The 18,868-nt window shown below is 40.2% G+C and overlaps 1 protein-coding gene across 2 annotated transcripts in view; it reads left to right on the top strand.

Moving 5' to 3' along the window:
- EFCAB5 (EF-hand calcium binding domain 5) overlaps window positions 1-18,868 on the top strand; it is a 35,956-nt gene continuing 17,088 nt past the window's right edge. The window contains exons 1-6 of one of the 2 annotated variants that reach the window (XM_075771561.1): window positions 1-169; window positions 3,217-3,792; window positions 8,038-8,194; window positions 8,876-8,939; window positions 10,750-10,820; window positions 14,418-14,573. In XM_075771561.1, the coding sequence (XP_075627676.1) occupies window positions 3,227-3,792; window positions 8,038-8,194; window positions 8,876-8,939; window positions 10,750-10,820; window positions 14,418-14,573 (1,014 nt within the window). In that variant the 5' untranslated portion in view covers window positions 1-169; window positions 3,217-3,226. The other variant, XM_075771562.1, reaches the window with a different exon arrangement.

Raw genomic sequence — 18,868 nt, 5'->3', positions numbered from 1 at the left:
GTGATGCAGTGATCTAAGTTCAGTACAGAAGAGTCTGTTGGGCTGCCAAAGCCAAAAGACAACCTACAGCAATTCTGAGTGGTGGAAGAGACATAGCAACCTTTGGGATTATTGCTTAGCAACTGCAAACACACAGAGGAGTAAAACTCACAGCCTGGCTCCACAGCAGGTCTGAGAAATCCCTAATTCACTTTAAGATTTTTAATGGTTGAGAACAGATGGGTGTATATTTAATTCCTGTTCACTTGCAAAGCCACTTTGAAAGCGGGAGGAATAAGATCTATTTTGATACCTGCTCCAAAGGTAAGGAAAACAGTTCTTCAAAGCTTCAGAAAGCAAAAGAGAGTCTTTTTAAATTTTAATTGTATTGAAAAGACGATAATGTATGAATAGGGTACTGGGCTTTTTGTGATTGGTGAGATAAACATGCCGTATGAAGCATGTTAGGGAAAGGCAAAACTACTTCTGAGCGGTAGAGCGTCAGAGAGATCAGACTCTGTTTTTGAAAAGACTTTTGTAACTCAAACACTTCCAAAATATTTACCTTGACAAACTTTAGTCTTTCCTAGCCCTGTCCCACCCACCAAAATCCCCTAACAGAATACTAATGAAACCATAAAAATCTTATTTATGAGCAGATTTGGGTTTTGTACAGAAAATGGAGAGATAATCTTTCTGTACCTGCAGGGATTCCAGCAAGAACATTTCTCTCTCAGAAAAGGAGGCAGGAAAGTGGCATCCTACTAAATAATGAAAAGCTTATCTTGCCTTCAGCTTGAACAAAGGCTTACAGGAAACTTTATATCACATTTCAAATTTCCTGGGTGTTTCTAAAGCTTGTCTCTGTGCACCATGCTTACTATTATTTGGACAATCAAGCCTCCACTTGGGAATGCCATAGGCCTTGAGAGTTCCGTGTATTATGGGCCAAATTCTCAACTAATGTAAATCAGCACTGAAGTTCACAAGCCAATGGTGACTTACACAAACTGGAGGTGCGTCCCTGTAATCCTCGACAAATTCCAAGTTTCAAGGCCTGATTCTAGCACTCCTTTGTTGTTTATTTTAAGAGTTACGTGTTTTTTTGTATGTTCTTCCGTACCCTCCTAGTCTGCTTTATCTGTCCTGCCTTAAAGCAGTGGCCATAGTTCTCTGTGCCCTGCTTCCATTCTTGGAGTTATGCGAATGCCATGGGATTGAGATAGAACAGTCGCACTCAGTTGTTTTTTGTTTTGTTTTGTTCAGAGACATAGAGATACTTATAAACATTTACTAATCCTCAAAATCATCCTAACAAATGGTTGAGAGCAGTGTAGAAAATATATTCATCGTCATCCTAACAAATGGTTGAGAGCAGTGTAGAAAATATATTCATCGTCATTCAGAATCAGCCACCTCATAAAGCAGAGTGCAGTTGTCACTTTAACATTGCACAGAAACTGCAGAGCAGTCTCATAAAGGATGTTAAAAAATAGCGTAAGTATTTGAAACTCCAAGAACAGTTTATTTTGGCACAACAAAACCAGTTGATTTGGAATGCGACCAGAACATTTGGTTAACACCCTGCTTTGAACCAGAAAGAGTCTGGTTTTACAGCTTATTGAAAGAAACTCACCTAAGGAAGGAACAATTTGACAGGGTTGACAGGTTTCCCTTTCTACCATTATAAATCTGGAGTCCTTTACAGCTCATGTCCTTTGGTGGCAAAACCAGCTACCATCTTAAAACTTGCTGTGTGGGTCAGGCAGGCAGCTTGATCCATAAATCCATCTCACTCCTGAGCAGATAATCATCTTTGAAAACAAATTACTAGAGGATGCCAACAAGCCCATCGAGAAAACAGACAAATTTAGTGCTGTGAAGTATCCTACCTATCCAAGCAATATTTAGACTCAAACAATGGTTATGAACCAGAAGGTCAACACATTAGTAATTACATTTGTGTGCCAGGAGGGCTGTAGATCACATTTATGAGTTTCCTGGAAGGCTGGACTCTCTTCAGAACAGCTACAAATGCTTAAACACGAAGAGCAAACCATATCAAAAGCAATGGTATCGCTATGGATACTGAAAGGCCTTAGTGCAAAGCACTTTTAAATAAGAGCTTGAGAAGGATAGTGTGGCAGCAAGGTCAGAGTGGAATTTCACCTTTAATTTGGAAAGGCGTTAGACTCCCTCTATTAATATCACCCTTCCCTTGCTGTCGTTTAACACTGAGCTGGTTTTTTTCGCAGCATGCAGGTGATTTGGATCAAGTAGTTGGGCAACATTGTGCTCTGTTCTGTATGTGTAAGTCCCATTACAGATGCAGTTATGCGTGGAGACATACAGCAATAGTTTTCAAATTGTGCCTTGTAAGCAATTCAGTTTCTTCCGGATATTTCACAGAATGAACATTTTGAGAAGAAAACAGTGATGTTTGGGAAATTGTGAAGGGAGATATCTGCAACTCTCTGTAGGTCTTTTACAGAATAATCTACAAGATCAAGTGCTTGTGAACAGCTTAATTACAGAGTTCATGGTATGGAGTTTCCATTTCTGTAGGAGCTCTGCTGACCCATACACCTGTGTCCTCGATACCTTAACAAAATGTCCAGAGGAAAAAATAGCTGCCAATAGCTGTTGAAATTAAGTAGTCTATGGAACAAGGTTCCTCACTGTTTTTCACAGCTACAGAAAAGATGAAGCAGAAGGTGGCATGTAGAGAAATCTTGCTTCTAGGCATCTGGTATTTTCCATTACTTGCTTCCTTTCTCTCATATCCACTGGATTTCCTGGAGGTATGCAAAGGGAGCTAAACAGAAATAATGATACTAGGGGTAAGAGGAATCCACCGGTTAGAACTGAGGGGACAAGACTTCCAAGCACTGTTCACCACTTGGTTTCTGAGTCTCAAAGTGACCTGGAATTAATCACTTCTCTTCTGTGTCTCAGTTTCTTCTCCCACAAGAAAGGAACACACTTATTTAGTTGCTCTGTCTCCAAGGGCTGTTGTGATACATAATTAATCTTTATAAATCATTTACTGATCTTTGAAGTAAAGGGGCTGTACTTATTTAAATGAGTGCAGAGCAGCAGTAACAGAATAAGAGAGGAACATAGAAAAAAGAATATTAGATAATTCCTAACTATAGACTTTCTTCCTGTGTTATCTGCTAGGACACTGCTGCATCTTTTGGCATTATATAACATGCTGCTTTTCGTTCTGTGTCACAGCGATTGAGGTATGGCTGCTCAGCCAGAAGCAACAGCCCGAACTGCAGATCTAAACCATCCCAAACTTGGAGGCAAGAATATGACTGCCACAGAAATGAAGAGAAATCAAGGGAGCGATGAACTGCCGTGTCTTAGTAATTATGCTCCGTGGAAAAAGCGTTTTTATGAAAAGGTACAGCAGAGGTGTCTGGGTCTGCAGGAGTCAAAAGTGAAGATGACTCGTGCCCAAAAGGCAAGAGAAGAAAAGGTAAAAAAGAGAGAACCTTGTGACTGGCTGTCCAAAGAGTGGTTCAGTGAAGAGAAAGAGTCACTAGATACTTGCATCTATTTGCTTGACAAACTCCTGCCTACATTAATCCCAGGAGTGGAAAAACTGTTAATGGAAGTGGAAAGAAAGAATGTGCTTGCACCAGGCAAAGAACCAACTAAATTTAACCCCATTAATTTTCTTGGAGAATATCTGATGAGACATAACCCTCAGTATGGTACTTCTACAAAACCAGGCCCATACCTGAGAGGAATGAAGATGGTTACAGAGGAGCTAAAAACTGAGATGCCAGGCACAGCATCAGAGAGGTGAGAGAGTTGTAAGTGTGACTGGTCACAAGACCAGAGCTGGTGTTTTGGTCTCTGTTTTACAAAAGGAACGGTGTGACAGCAGCCTGGCTGGTGAAGGGTCGAGCACAATGAACCTTGTGGAGTACAGTGCCAGAGATGGCAGTTGTCTCTCATAAAAACTTGAGAAGCGGGACAAATGCCAGAACATGTCACACAGAATGAAACACTAGTTATTCCTGTTTAAGGCAATATTCTGCCCTTTACAAGTACATAATTTCTCTTTAGACTCTATCTTAATTACATATGTGGAATGCAAACTGCTTTCAAACCGGTCTAGGTTAGTGACAGCAGTTCTTTAGGACAAGTGTTAGTATCAAATGTCTGTGGACTCTTCAGATCATTTCTGCTATATTCTTCCAAACTTAATAAAGAGATAACCTTCTTTTCCTCCTTCAGGATGATTTGTCTTGACCAAACCAACAACGATACTGTCCTGGCGCATCGTAGAAACTCCTTCTCCTGGGATTTTTACTTTAGCCTTTCCTTTCAGATCCTTCTTTCCTTTTAAAGTAGAAACTGGTTTTTTTATTTTATGTTGATTATTTGTGGGGTGTATTCTGAGCTGCTTGCTTTAGTGTAATATTTAATGAATATTGGAAGGGGGTTCCATGGCATCTTACAATATGCTAAGGTCAGAATGTGAGCGCATTAGGTGAAGAATAATGCTGTCATTTTAATCGCTTTATTCAGAAAAATATAGAAGTGAACATTTGTGGTTATAGATGACCCTGAGGTGATTGTGAATGATGTCAAAATTACTCATTCACTACTAGATCACTTTATTCTATATCTGTGTTTGTAGAATAATGACTTCTATTTGAATGGCTGTCTCTTCTATTTGCATAAATAGTACATACAACTTGAAAATTGGTTTCAGGATTTCAGTGTCAGGAATTAGGGAAGTAAAATGTTGACACGTCTTATGCATAAACTCCAAATGAAGATAATTGAAGTTCCCAGTATTATAATGAATAAAATAATATGTTAAATTTCTCTCTACCACTCTGAGTTTCTGTCTCTGCATTTCCAGTCCACATGCTGTTACAGTGCATAGGAACATGCCTTGTGTGAATACAACTAAAGCAGTGTGATAAGTGAGTTTCATGCGGTCACTTGTCTCCTTTTTCCCCACAGATAAAAATAATTATAACTGACTGATCATGGTCAGTGTGTAAGAGCTCAGATTCTTGGCTTTTCTTCATAAGCAGACACACAATAGTACAACCAGAGTTGGTAAAAGACTTTTTATTTTTTGTTTTTTAAATGCTGGTACACTGAAACAAATGATTTTGTGAAACATCATCTTTTTCAGTGAGCTTTCACTCAAGCACAGACTGTTGTGGGGGGTGTTTAGGATTCCAGCCGCGACACACCTTTGCTTTGAGGACTGTTTCACCATTCATATTGCTTCACAGCGGGAAACCTGGATGCAGGAAGTTCAGAACCATATCTCATTTTTATTTTACAAAAGAAATTGAATTAAAATACATGAAATTTCCTGGGGTTTGGGGTTTGGGATTTTTTGTTTGTTTTATTTGATCCCCCCCTGCTAAAATACTCTTAGCTTTCATTGTGAATCAGAGCTTATTTCTGGAGAGGTCAGATTTTCCTTGGGAATGCAAAATATTGGCTACCAGTGCCGTTTTATCTTGGCCTTGTCTGTTAAATGTTTACATTTGGAGACAGGTTCTCAATTTGTAGCTGTATCAGAGCTGATGCAAAGGAAATCAATCTCTGTAGACAGCACTGCCACGGGGGTTTACATATCTGTAGCGTGTTTTGCATATCCACTGGTAGTAGTATCATGGGATTTGCATTCTCAGCAGCTCAGGATTTACATATTTGTGATGGCTGTATCGTGGGATTTGCATAGGATTCTTAAACCGCAGCAGCACAGAGGATTTTACTGACACCATGTAGCACTGAGACTCCTAATGTGAGTCACTGGCTTTCTAAACAGGAAAAAAATGTTATAAGAGAAATGCCAGTCTGTGCTCAAAATCTCTCACATAAGTGCCAGAAAGATGAAGAGTGAAATTCTGGCCCCAATGAAGCTCCCAGGAGGCTTGACATTCCCTTCAGGAAAGGCAGGATTTCACCATGGGTTCTTCTCTAAAGCTTACCAGTCCCCAGTGAGCTCGCTCAGGCTTCCTCCAGTCTCTCCTTAACTGCACCTGGCTGGGAGTCAAGGCATGCAGGAGAACAGATGGGAGAAATTCCTTATCCAAACAGATTGATACCTGAAACAGAGACTTTTATTTGTCCAGGGATGTAGTCCTTCAGTCTGAGTCACCCATCCTTGTGTGGGAGTTAGGCGGCTGTCTTCCTGAAGAAACATGTTTCATTCTGCAGGAAGAAGTCACCCTTCCTGCCATCTCATCTTTTCTGGAAATATCTAACACTGAAATGAGCCCACTTTGAAATGAGTGCCCAGCACTGTTACAGCCTGTTTTGCCATTGTTGTCTAGAGGGGGAACGTTTTGTCCCACAGCAGGGACACCAGGCAGAGGATGCAGCTGCCTGGTGGATTAGGACCCTAGAAATAAATGCAAAAGGTGCAGCACACAATGTAACTTGTGCAGAGCACTGCCCAAATTAATCACTGGAGCACCTCAGCAACTCATATGTGGCCCTAGCTCTGCTTTCAGCTTGCAGACCGCTCCTGAGGAGCTGCAGCTAGAAATGGTCTGGATTTCTCTTTCTGTCTGTAGCATATATTGGAGAAAAATCTGTTAGTCCATTTAGCTTGGTACGTGCTCCATATCTCCTCTTTGCTGTGTCTGTGAAGGAGTCAGAAGAGAGGAAATTACTTTACCCTTCCCTTGCTACCAAAGTGCCTGAGGCTGAACTGCCTCAGCAGGCACTTGTGCAATGCCCACGACTGATTAAGGAACCCAGTTATTCATTAAGAAACCTCTGTGATAAGTGGCCATGAAGAACAAGTATCTACTGATAAAACTGTGACTATGATCCAAGTGTATCGCTGTAACATGTTAAATGGGCCTTTCTATTCATTAAAGAAAATATTGTTTTATAATTTCTAGGATAACCCCATAGGAACAGAAGAGAGCAGGGACGGGATCAGTGAAACGCAGGGGAAAGAAGGGAGCAGAAATTTTTAGTTAAAATGCAGTTTCTGGACTAGTGTGTTCTCAGGTACGGAAGAGGAGTGGTTCCCCTTCCTCTGAGTAGCTATAGAGGGTTACGCGAGAGCCGCAGAGGTGAGCAGGGCAGCTGTCCCAATGCAGAGAGATTCCAGCAGCCTCTGGGAGCAGGAACTGTTCTCCCCATGTGAACTGAGCCTTTGGCTTTAAGAGTTTTGAACTTCTGAAAGGCTTCCCCCCCATTTCCTAAATGAACGAAGTCAAAACCAAAGCAGATGAGTTCTACAGCATAGATTTTATTTAGTTCTTTTGTTGTGCAAAATGGAGGATTGAGAAAAACATGGCTGACTGATTAGAGAAGCAAAGAAAACGGAAGGAAAAGGAAAGGGAGATACTTTTAGTCCAAGCTTGTAAACTCTATGTGTTCAAAATGACAGAGAGGTTGGCGTATTATCCCTGTCCTAAGGCAGTAAGGACTTTATTGTGTGAGACCGCTTAAGAAATTTCACTGAACGTTGTTCTTTGCCAGTGAAGTGCTCCTGTGAAATGGTACTTAGGCTTTGAGATAAATGCATACTGAGGCAATTTTGTTGGTAAATCAGGTGTAGCAAAATTAGGCACCTGTGTTCCTGCTAAAATTGAAAGAAAATTGAAGGACATCTACACAATAAATTATTAATGCCATTATAAATGTGAAGGTAAAATTTATCACTGCTGAAACTACTCAGGAGAGCCGTACAGATGATTTTCCCTTAAATGTCCTCTGTATACTCTACAAGAGGCTCTGTCCACATGCGTGTATCTGCCACTCAGAGGTTACTTCTTCAGATTCATAGTTATACTAGATTTCAGGAGATGATAAATGTCAGAATATAAATACTCTCACCTCCATGGAGCTGCCCTCTGAAAACACAGATTACTAATATCTAGTCCACTAGTCACACTAGTAATTTTGTGCCCCAAACACCACATATTTCTTTGGAAAAAGAATTTGCTTGTACTAGGACAAGGATTCCTTTCCTTTTGTTTTTCAGGGTAGGCTTTATCTTAAATATGTTTACGATGGTATCTTTCTAAACCATATTCACGTGTCCTACAGGCTGGCGAGGATGAGGTCTGAGGCAAAGAACAAGCGCGAGGAGAGGGAGCAGGTGGACAATATGAAGTCTCAGGTGAAAGAGATGAGAAAGGAGGCGCTGGCAATTCAGTTCAAAGAGTGGACAGCGGATGTCAGTGGCAGAATACCGGTTGCACTGGTAACTAAGGATGATCCTCGCTAACACACTGCTATGATTGTTCTAGACAGGAGGAAAAGGAATTTTGTGACAGTGCTGCCCTGGCATGGCAGCATGCGGCACAAGGATGGGTAATGGCTCTGACATCCTTCAGGGCCAGGGTGCAGGTTGCTGTCTGCCATGTAGCCTCACCCTGATTCCCCACAAGCACGTGGAAGATTTGCGATGCATTCTCTGTAGAGGTCCTGGGAAGCTAAGTGCCCCGTAAGGTGCTCAGACACTCCTGACGTTGTTGGATACATACCTCATCACTGGATGTCCTTCTCTGCAGAATCCTCAGAATCCCCTTAAAAAGGTCCAGGGCAGCCACTCTTGCTCTTCTGTGGCCTCCATTAAATCTTCTTTCTGCCCCTGTGACTCACACAAATTGATACTGCAGCTCATAAAAGATGAGATTTGCAGTAATTGTAATACATCTAGTGGTACAAGCATCTTTCTTACAGGTCACACAAGGCCCCTAGGAAATTGTCCTGTGGTTACACACAGCACAACACAGACAAGGTCTACATTTAACAGGGCCCACCTATGTGTGATAAGAAGTATTGCTGGCCTGTAAGACTAATTATTCCGGGTGATTTATTTTCATAATTGCCTACTGTTGTCTGCATGAAACAGGCCTTTGACCATTACCTTGATTTGTAGGTTCAGAGTGCCCTGAGGTCTTTTCCAGATGTCATTGCTTCTACACCCATAGAGGTGAGAAAAGGTAAGTTTGTGATGTGTTTCCTTTAGTTTTATATGTGGTCTGAATTCTGATGCAAACTGTGAGCAAACAGTGAATGGATTTGATAATAGCGAAAGAATCTCTAAGGGTAGTTACATCAGCTAGGATACTAACCACAAATCTTCAGACAGATTGGAAAGAGACTGAACCACCATGTGGTTCATTAATATGATCCTGAAAAGTATGGAAAGAAGTTTAAAAAATCTTTCTGAGACGTAGAAAGATGAGATGCAGGCTCTTTCCACTTAACATCCTGCATTAGCCAGACATTGCCATGTGCTTGTCATGATTTTTAAGAATCACTGTAACAACCTCCCTCATCTACTCTATCCCACGGTGTTGCTTTTCTCATGGGAGGTCTTGGAAGTCCCATGGACAGCTTGGCACACTGGGAGGTATGGAGGAAAGGTAGGATTGAAAAAAATGAAAGCCTGACAGTGTTGTTACCTTTTATGGTTTCAGGGAAAATGCTGCAGCTTACCTAATGCTCCACCAAAGCACACATCTTTGTGTTCCCTTTGCTAGTCCCAGGCATGCCAGTGACACACAGCGCAGCGGCACTCGGCACAGAAAGGATTTCCGTAATTCCTGTCCGCTCTACATAGCTTACACTTGACCTCCCCGAATAATGATTGAATAGATAGACCCAGGAACATTGAAGTGGCAACATACAGCCTGCTGCCAGCCCTTTACATCGATAGCCTGTAATGATCATCGATAATAACAAATCTGCCTTTGCTGGAAGATGGGATGATAAGCAGGGACCCTCCGGAGTGCATTCCTGCTTGCTGCTGGAGTCACCTCTGTCTAGAGTTTGCCCTTGCTCAGCCCTTTCTATATTACAGAATTGTTCCTCTGAGTAATCATCCTATATTGGTAGTGCGGTGTGCAAATGCCAAACGCAGCCCTCATGCTCCTGCTGTGGTGGCTGTGGTTCTCCAGTGTGGGCACATACTGGGATGGGAGATTGAGAAGGGAGTGTCTGTCCAGATGCTCGCTCTGCAGATGCTGGAGGTGCTTTATGTCAAATTTCACTAACGGTGCACCTCCGTTTCTTCATCTATTTCATCTAATAGCATCCAATAAACATTAATGGAACATTAAGCTTTGTTTTATAGTTTAATAATGTACAGTTTAGGAATGTCTTAAGCAACAAGAGATAAATGTATTCTGCGATTAATTTTCTCTTTATTCCTGATATATTGTAGAAGAAGAGAAAAATAATCCCAACAGAAATAGCATGTCTGTGCTCAAAGACTGCATTCAGAAATCTGTGCGGACATTTGACAAACTTTCTCAGTTCCATTATAGCAGCCCAGAAGCTGACCAAAAGATAGTTTTGAGTATCATAATCAGTAAAAATATTCCCACAGAGCTTCTTGGGAAAATTGCTGACTTTCAGATTCCACTCTTGCAAAGCAGAACCCATGTCCCCAGAATTTTAAGGCTGTTTAATCTGTTAAATAAGAAATAATTTCTTCCCTCAATAATTAGTTGTAAGTACTGTTAAGATCATTGCAATTTGCACCATATGTCAAGAATAAATATGACCATACAGTTCTGAATAGGTAAGTGCAGATTCTCAACAAGAGAAATATGTAAGAATGAAATTTAGATAGCCTCTATACGGTCAGATGCTTCAGCTATTGTGTAGGATAACCTCAAATAAATGTAATCCAACATGAGAAGAAAGTTAATATCATGTAACAGTGTGCAAAAAAAAAAAAAGGGTACAATATGCAAAACTGCAACTGTTTGCTTTCTAAACCAATATCCCTTCATTTTTTACTAGGCATCTATGACAGGAAGCTGGAAATCGTAGACACATTGGAAAAAAAAGTAAACATAGATGAATTCACAGAGGTGAGAAATTAAATAAGACCATCTGATTCAGAATATGATGTTTATCACAAAGTGGTAGCATCTCCCTGGGGACAGCTAGATGAGTAAGTGAAGGGCTTCACTTCTCCAGCATCCCAGGTAACTGCTTGTATCAGGACATTTCGTGTTCCATCTCCACACCCATCCTGTGCTGTCACAAAGCTTTCATTCTGGCCAGCAAGGGGGAAGTATTTTGCTTTTCTCAGAGCTGCAGCCTGTGCCGCTCTCTGAGAAGTTGCTCTCGAAGCAGTGGGTGTCAGGCCATCCCTCTCAGTCCCATTCCAGAATGCCAAAGCCCTGAATCACTTGTGAATTCAGATTTTGCATTGGCTGCTCAAGGGAGGTTCAGTGTCCCAATATAACCATTAGCCTGAGGTAATTAGTACTGTTCCCAAAGTAGTGTTATTTCTGATTGAGTTCTATTAAACTAACAAGTGATGAACTGGGATGAGAAGCTCTCCCCATTTTTGTCCTGACCTGTTACTGCCCTGAACCATAATGAAACTGCAACAAGTGTCATAAATGCATGAGAAGCATAACCAGGTTGAAAAATACACAGTTTTAAAATCAAAAGGTGTCATTGAGAAACATCAGAAGTGGGGTTTTAACTCACCAAAACCAATAAATGTAGTTGGAAGTTTCACCCCATTACTCTACTCTTCATCAATTTGAAAACAACCAAATCAATTCAAACTATATTTACTAAAAAATTCTCTGGGCCAAGATTTGCCAGCCATTTCTACCTATGACAGAGCTAAATGTTATGGCTGGGTAATTAAACCTGTGAAAAAGGATGTTTAGAATAGAAATAATGACAGACCCTCAATTGCAGCAGTGCTAGTGGGTGCTGTTACAATAATGAAAACCAGAGTATAAAGCAGCTGTGCAGAGACTAATTTCAAGCAACCATGTGTGATTTTTGTGCCTTCTTCGCTCTCAGGAGACTCACATGTTCGGTATTTTGCAAAGAGATGCATTTTTATGATAACTTGTTGAAGGCTTTTTTAAGCATGAAATGAGGTATTTTTAAATTTAACCTCAGAATAACTGCATTTAATTAAGAAGACTATTGCGGATAATGGGAGCTCAGAGAATTGCTTTTGTCACTGAAATGAAGCATGAATCCATAACCCCTATGGTACATGTATAAGCACTGAATGAATTCATGCTCCATTAGCATTAGAAAAATGTTTTAAAATATATTTTGTGTACTCTTTATTTTAACTCAATTAAAGATATGACAACAGAGATCAGAAATACAAAAGATACAGACTGTCAAGCTGTCTGATTTACCAGCCAGCACAACATTGTTGTCATATTTTCTGATGCTTTTTCCAGTCCGGTTTTAATTGAATCAAATGATGAGGCTTTCATCACTTCCCTTGGGAACTGTTCCATAATCACAGGCCTTGCTCTCAGGACAGGGCTGTTTCTAATCCTCAGCTACAATTTACCTTTGTTCATCAGTTTGCATCATCCACCAAAACCAGAAGGAGAGATGATCTTTCTTCACGCTGGTCTAGGCCCCTTCGCATGTGGAAAGCATTGCTTTTTAATGGACCTTAAAATTAAATGGTGCTTTTTCTTTTTTTTTTTCCCCCCCTCCTTGAATTCAGTGCAGCTTTGGGTTACTTAAAGGCTGTTAAAAAATCAGTAGAGAGACCTCACACGTTGTTGTTGGGTTTGGGTTTTTTTTCGGACATGCAAAACAGTGGATGTTGAATTTTTACATCCTTCGTGACAAGCTCACGGGGTTGTTTATATTAAAAGCATTTAAATCCCAGAGACCGGTCCTTACTAGTTTATTTCACAGGCTTTGTACTCTAACATGCAGAACCCCCAGCAGTCTGACAGAAAGCTATTGACACCAAGGGAAATACTCACATTGCCTTTATAGAGTCAGAATCAGGCTTTAAAGGTTTATTTTTCATGATTGCATGTGGCTTACTCGATTTCTGTTGAGATCAGCAGGAATAAAAAGCAAAGATCCATCGTTATTGATGATAATGTGTTCACAAACCACAGCGAGGTCTCACACTGGATAGCAAGATGGAGGTGTGCCAGCTTTCTTCTGATGGGTGTCAAAATCTCTCGGTTAATAATAAATAAATGTATGCTTATTATGTGTACAGTACTTTGCACAGCAGAGTGCTTTACACACATCAGCTAAGAAAAGCTTATGACTCTACGATAGTTCCTCCTGCCCACATAGCCGAACATACTCTTCTAAAAATTTTTCTGTGGAGCTGTTAGACAGCAGTATTAATACACAAGTCTTTGGATGTGTCATCAAGATGACATACAAAATAACAAGCTGCTTGTCCAACCTGCCTCCTCCCAACTGCTGCCATCTTTAAGGTTCATCTGTCACAGGACTCCGGGTTGTAATAGCTCTGAAAAGCTAGTAGATACACATAGCCCCAGATCTGCCACCATCGCTCCAACCCACCTACATCCTCTCTTTTTATGCTGAAATGCAGAAAACCCACACACGGCGTGTGGAGTTCTTCTTTCCCACCAGCCACCCCTCAGGCCATTGACTGCTGCTTTTCTGCTCCTCCTTTCTTCTCCACTTGTCCTCTATACTTGGAAATTATGCAATATAGACATGAATAGTAATAATAATATCCTAATATTTCAGTCCGTTAATGCCTGTGTGGCATTTCAACAAGTCCAAGATGTTCTAGTGCTTAATATCGGGTATCCATACTCTAAAAATGGGATAATGGGAAACACTCTGTGTTTTGCAAATTCCTCCTTTTACCTGTATGGGCTCCCTGTTACTGTGGCTGGCTCCAGAAACCTGCTGTAGTAATTCAGCACAGGCTTTGGGATTGTGGTTTGTTCTGATGGCCATTATTATTTATGTCATGCACACCACATTTTTAGAACCATATTGCTTTTGCTCATAAAAACCACATGGCTATAAATCCAAAGCGTTAAAGTGTCTCCAAGGCTAGAACTTAAAATAAATCTTGAGTCTGTAGTATTCCCAGTATCAGAGGACTTAGGTGACAGCAGGCTCATTTTCAAAAGGTTCTTTCCTTTTTTTATTGCATCCAGACTGGTCCTCTAAACACTGAAATTGTGGGCAATGGTCATTTTGTGGCATTAGAGAGTTGAGTGACTGTCAGCTCTGCAAAAACTAATGGCTCCAAATGCCTCTTTGGGAATAAAGTCAGGAATACTAAATGCTGCAGAAAACCATGGAGAACTTACATCCTCCCTGAGATAACCTAGCTTAAGCAATGCCATTTCATAGGAGGGATTCTGGTCCTGCATCCTTGAACCACTGACCATGACAAGTGACCTCTGGGCCAGGAAAGGAACTGTTCAATAGGCGTTTGTGCAGTGCCCAGCACAGCAGGGTCCCAGGCCTGCTTGGAGAATATCGCGGCTTCTGAAAGAAAGAACAAAGTAGGCAGTGTGGCATCCATGCACCAAGTTTGCATTACGTTAGCAGATGAAACTGCAAGTTCACATATATTTCACTGCGTGCAATAGATTTTTTAAAGTTCACATAAAGGTGAAAATACTTGAAGAACGCTAACCATTTACACTACTGCTTTCTCTCCATAGTATGTCCATTCCTACACAGAACATTTTTCAAATGACATGTTCCAAAAAGTCCTGAAGCATCTCTGTCAGTGTGCTGATGACTTCCAGGAAGCAATAAGACATGATATGTGGAGGCAAATGTTTACTGATCTCTTCCTAGATTGTGATTATGCAAAGGTAAGCAAAGCAGCTCTCAACCTAATTTCAATATGGTGATGCTTCCAGTTTGGTATTTCTCTGGGTCACTGCCTTCTTTTTAGTCTTCATGACTCCAGATACTCTCTTTGTGCTTACTCAGCATTATTTTAGAGGACAATAGCTGCTGCAATGTCTTCAAATTCATAGTTCTTAGACATAGAAATAGCCAATAGGCTATAAGCCAATGGCTAATTAGAAACTCAATGACCTAATGTGATGACTCGGGGCTGAAGTTTGATGATTCTGGAGAAGAAATTAACCATGAACTTTACTACTTCTGGTCATTACCTGTTCCCACAGCACGTTCAGAGTGTTTAGGTGCTAATTTGTCTATTCAGCCGTACTTCAGAAAAGATAACCTGATATAGACTGACCTTAACAAATGTGCACATTACTACAATAGTAACATATATTGCGTTAATTATGTTGCATTAATTTATACGCCTTTAGGGCTTCTATCAATAAATCTCATAATAGGTTAAATTTAAAATGCAAAATAATCTATCTTTACAACCTCACTGAGAAAAGTACTGTGAACTTCAGCCACAGTTTATAGACAGGAAATTAAAATACAATGAGTCAGTTACAGAGCTGGAAATGGAACTCAAAAGCCATAATTTGGTTTTCAGCAGCTCTAAACTCTATCTATCATCCTCTGGATACACCTGCATCCCCATTTAAAGGAAAAAAAAAAGGCTAGACTTATTAGAAAACCAGTAAATAGTAGGAGCTGAATAATCAATGGCATAAAACGTTGCTGAAAACTTGGGGTTCATTCAAAACGTATGGTGCTTGTTATGAGTAGCCTCAGTTAGCCACTTGCTGGCTACTACACAGCAAATGGTTGCCATAATCTTACAGTTTTCTCCCCTACATAAATTACATATTCCACCCACCAGTCCTCTAGCGATGTTTACAGCATGCCTACCCAGAATGAACTGTGCTCTACAATGTCATGCTAATAATGTCATTACCTCTAAGAGAATGGAATTACAGAGCACGTTTTAACACCGATGGTGTGTTTTAGAGAATAGCAGGCAAGCTGCTGTTTCAGGGATGAGGAAAGAAATGTGTCTTCTCAGAAGACATTTCATTTTCGTATTGCTCTGTCAAGAAGCACTATGATGGATCCTCCTGGGTACAGCAATATATAAAGCCAAGTCCTATCTTTGCCATGCATTTTGAAAGGATCCCTTCTTTCCCTTTCATGTTTTAATGTGACTTTCTTCCTATTATTTCTGTGGCAGTAATCACCATCTCCATGCTACTAATCCCAGTGGAATCTCAGAGGCAAAGAGCCAAAAATGCTAGCAGAACATAACAAAAGTGAGCAGCTATCAGCACAGACACCATCACTGCCCAGAAAAAAATGATCAGAGCACAAACATGGTTGCTGTTTCGAGCCACTGAGGTAGCCTTGCTCTGCAAATGGAGTTCTCTAAACTGCAGCGTGGACCATGCAGTTCTTTTAAACCTGACCTGGCTTCTTTTGTATAGCTCTAGTAAGTCCTGCCGTGCTGTACCCACAGGGGAGATAAAAGATGCAAACTAACCCAAGGACTTCTGCCACTTGAATGTGATCCATTACCTGTAGTACTCAGTCTGCAAAACACAGCAAAGCAGTTGTTTCAGTTCCTAATTTACATTCGTTTGGTAGCAGGCAGTAATTCCAGTCTGCATGGTGAGTGTGGCTGGCTGCCTCAGTGAGTTGCAATTAGGGCCAGGGAGCTGAGAAAGCAGTGTTTAAATTACAGTCAAATTAGAAGGTATCCACATGATCATTATTATCATTTCAAATGCATGCATCCAGAAGGATGGCAGCTCAGCCAGAACAGCCTGGACTATACAGGGAAGCAGAAACTTTCCAAGACAGTACCAGAACGCTGTTGAATCGCTGCTCTATTGCCCCAAAAGGCAATAGCTCTGTGAATTTTACACTTATTGTCTCTCTGTGCTCACATGTATCAAGTATAGTTTCTTTTATACATTATAACAGAATCTGCATTAATTTTCAGGGACGTTTTAAGCCCAGTATCTTTAAAGGTAACTGAATTTAGTCAGAAATCAGTGTTCAAACTAATGACATTTGAGACACTTCTGATTACCTTTCTTGCAGTAGAGCAACAACAAAGTCTGCTTTCTCATGACCTTTTCTGAGTGTCTGTTCTTCCCATCTTGCTCGCTGACAAGCATATTGTGGTGTTTGAGATACACACATCACATTTCCAGAAAAAAAATCAAGCGGTTAAACACTGACCTATCACTGATTGAGTGGCAAGTCTGGTTTAGTCTGTGTTGCTCAAGGAACTACTCACAGATCACAGAATGTTGCTGAAAACAACTCAGAATCGTCACCTGCCAATATCTAGGTGACAAGAAAATAGGGTCAACATGTTTCAACTCTCCAGCCACTAAAGCTGGCACTAGTTAAAAGTGGAGACAAGTTTTGGGCGGTTGTACAAACACAGATGGCCTGCTGTTATTTATAGAAGATGCTGTACCTGTCCTGCTGGCAAGACTCAGTACGAAGGGCTGATGGGCAGGAATCTTCCACCAGCCTCCCCCGTCACACATGAAGTACAAAGAAACGTGACTTTTCTAGTAAATTTAGGAACCCAGAAAGATAACGTAACTGGGTATAGGACCTTGGAAATGGTTTTCCTGGTGCAACGCTTCTCTCTTTATATTGATAGCTTTACTGTGACATGTTCCTCCCAAGGTAAGTTGTAAGGAAAAGTGTCCTGAAATAACAGAGACCTCTGGTAGAATAGCAAATCTGAATAAATTTTAAAAGTTAAAAAGGTGGAAAATATACCCCTAATTCATATTCAGTAATTTCTTAAAAGGAACTTAGTATTTTGAACAATATAAAAAAAATTACTTAATCTAAACCACAAAAACCCTCTTCTAGAATCTGAGTTATCTAAATCCTCCAAGTATATTATTTTAACATGACAAAAAAGTATCTAAATCCCAAACCAACATTTTTATTTTCTTTTTAATAATACTTCATCCATTGATTTAGCTTTTTAATACAACAAAACTTTGCATTAGAGCTTCCAACTTCAAGGCAACCAGCAGATGATTGTGACAAGTAACAGCTGAGGCAATTTAAAGGGAAGATTAAGTGCATGTAATGGAAATACTGAACAGAGAATCCAAATATTATGCAGTGACCTGGTAACATCTTCAGAAACATGTTCTATGTTTGTATATCTACTAAATGGATGCAGAATCTGACCTGATATATTCAACTGAAAAACAAACAGCATAAAGAAATCATTGCACGTGAGTGTGCAAGATATTTGTAAATCAATGTCAAGAAGATGAAGATACTGGGAACCAGGGCCTATATCTTGTAAGTTTAGGGACAGAATGATGGGATGACATTTGTTGTTCCAAACCCACATATGGCTGAAATTCAACTGTAGTTTCCAGCATTTTTTTACCAGCAGGAATTAAGTTACAGGGGTCTGAAACACTAAAACCAGACTGGATGGCTGCTTGTATTTCAGTTCTGAACTCTTCCTCTGAATTTGCAAAAAGCTTTCAATTCCTTGTAGAGGAAAGGTGTTGCAGTAACAGAAAATGGGATGTAATCACTTAGTTTTCAGTATTAGCTTCCTTGGTAGGTGATGGGTTGTCACTCAGTTGTTGTCAAATCCTCTGTTCCTCACATTGACGCTATTAATTATGGTTTTAGATTATAAACAACACAGTCATCTTGAGCTCATTTCCAGAAAAGAGGAGCAAACCTCTTCCTTTATTTCTTCAGTCTAAGGGCAGAAAAAGTTCACAAGGGATTAAAAGCTTGGTGGATTTTACATTTTGCAGTTTTTAATCTAAGAGCAAAATGTGAAAAGGAAACCAATAATTCAGTTGAAAGCTACTTGCTACAAATAATGAACTTAAATAAATCTGTTCTCTAATTAACTACTGTATTTCACTAATGGGAGGGAGATTACAAGGGTGGCAGGACTGAAATAATGACAACAGGAATTCATCATAACACGGAAAACTTGCAATTGTTTAGATTTTCTTTAATTTTTAAACTCACCATTTCCTTATTGGAAATGACCCATTTCGTTGTCTTTTCCTGGTTTTATTGTCTGCATATACTCACCCTGAGTAACAAGGACTTAATACATTCTGCATGTTCCTCTGCACTGGAACTACTGATACCTCTCTCACCTCTGCGGTCAAATGTGTTTGAATTTTTAAAGGAAATCAGGGAGATTGTCATAATAGCTCAGATTTTTAGACTAATTATTTTC

This window comes from Balearica regulorum, chromosome 19 (genome assembly GCF_011004875.1).
Source record: "Balearica regulorum gibbericeps isolate bBalReg1 chromosome 19, bBalReg1.pri, whole genome shotgun sequence".
Taxonomy (NCBI): domain Eukaryota; kingdom Metazoa; phylum Chordata; class Aves; order Gruiformes; family Gruidae; genus Balearica; species Balearica regulorum.
The sequence above is the reverse complement of the archived record's forward strand: the minus strand, read 5'-3'. Positions and strand labels throughout refer to the sequence as shown.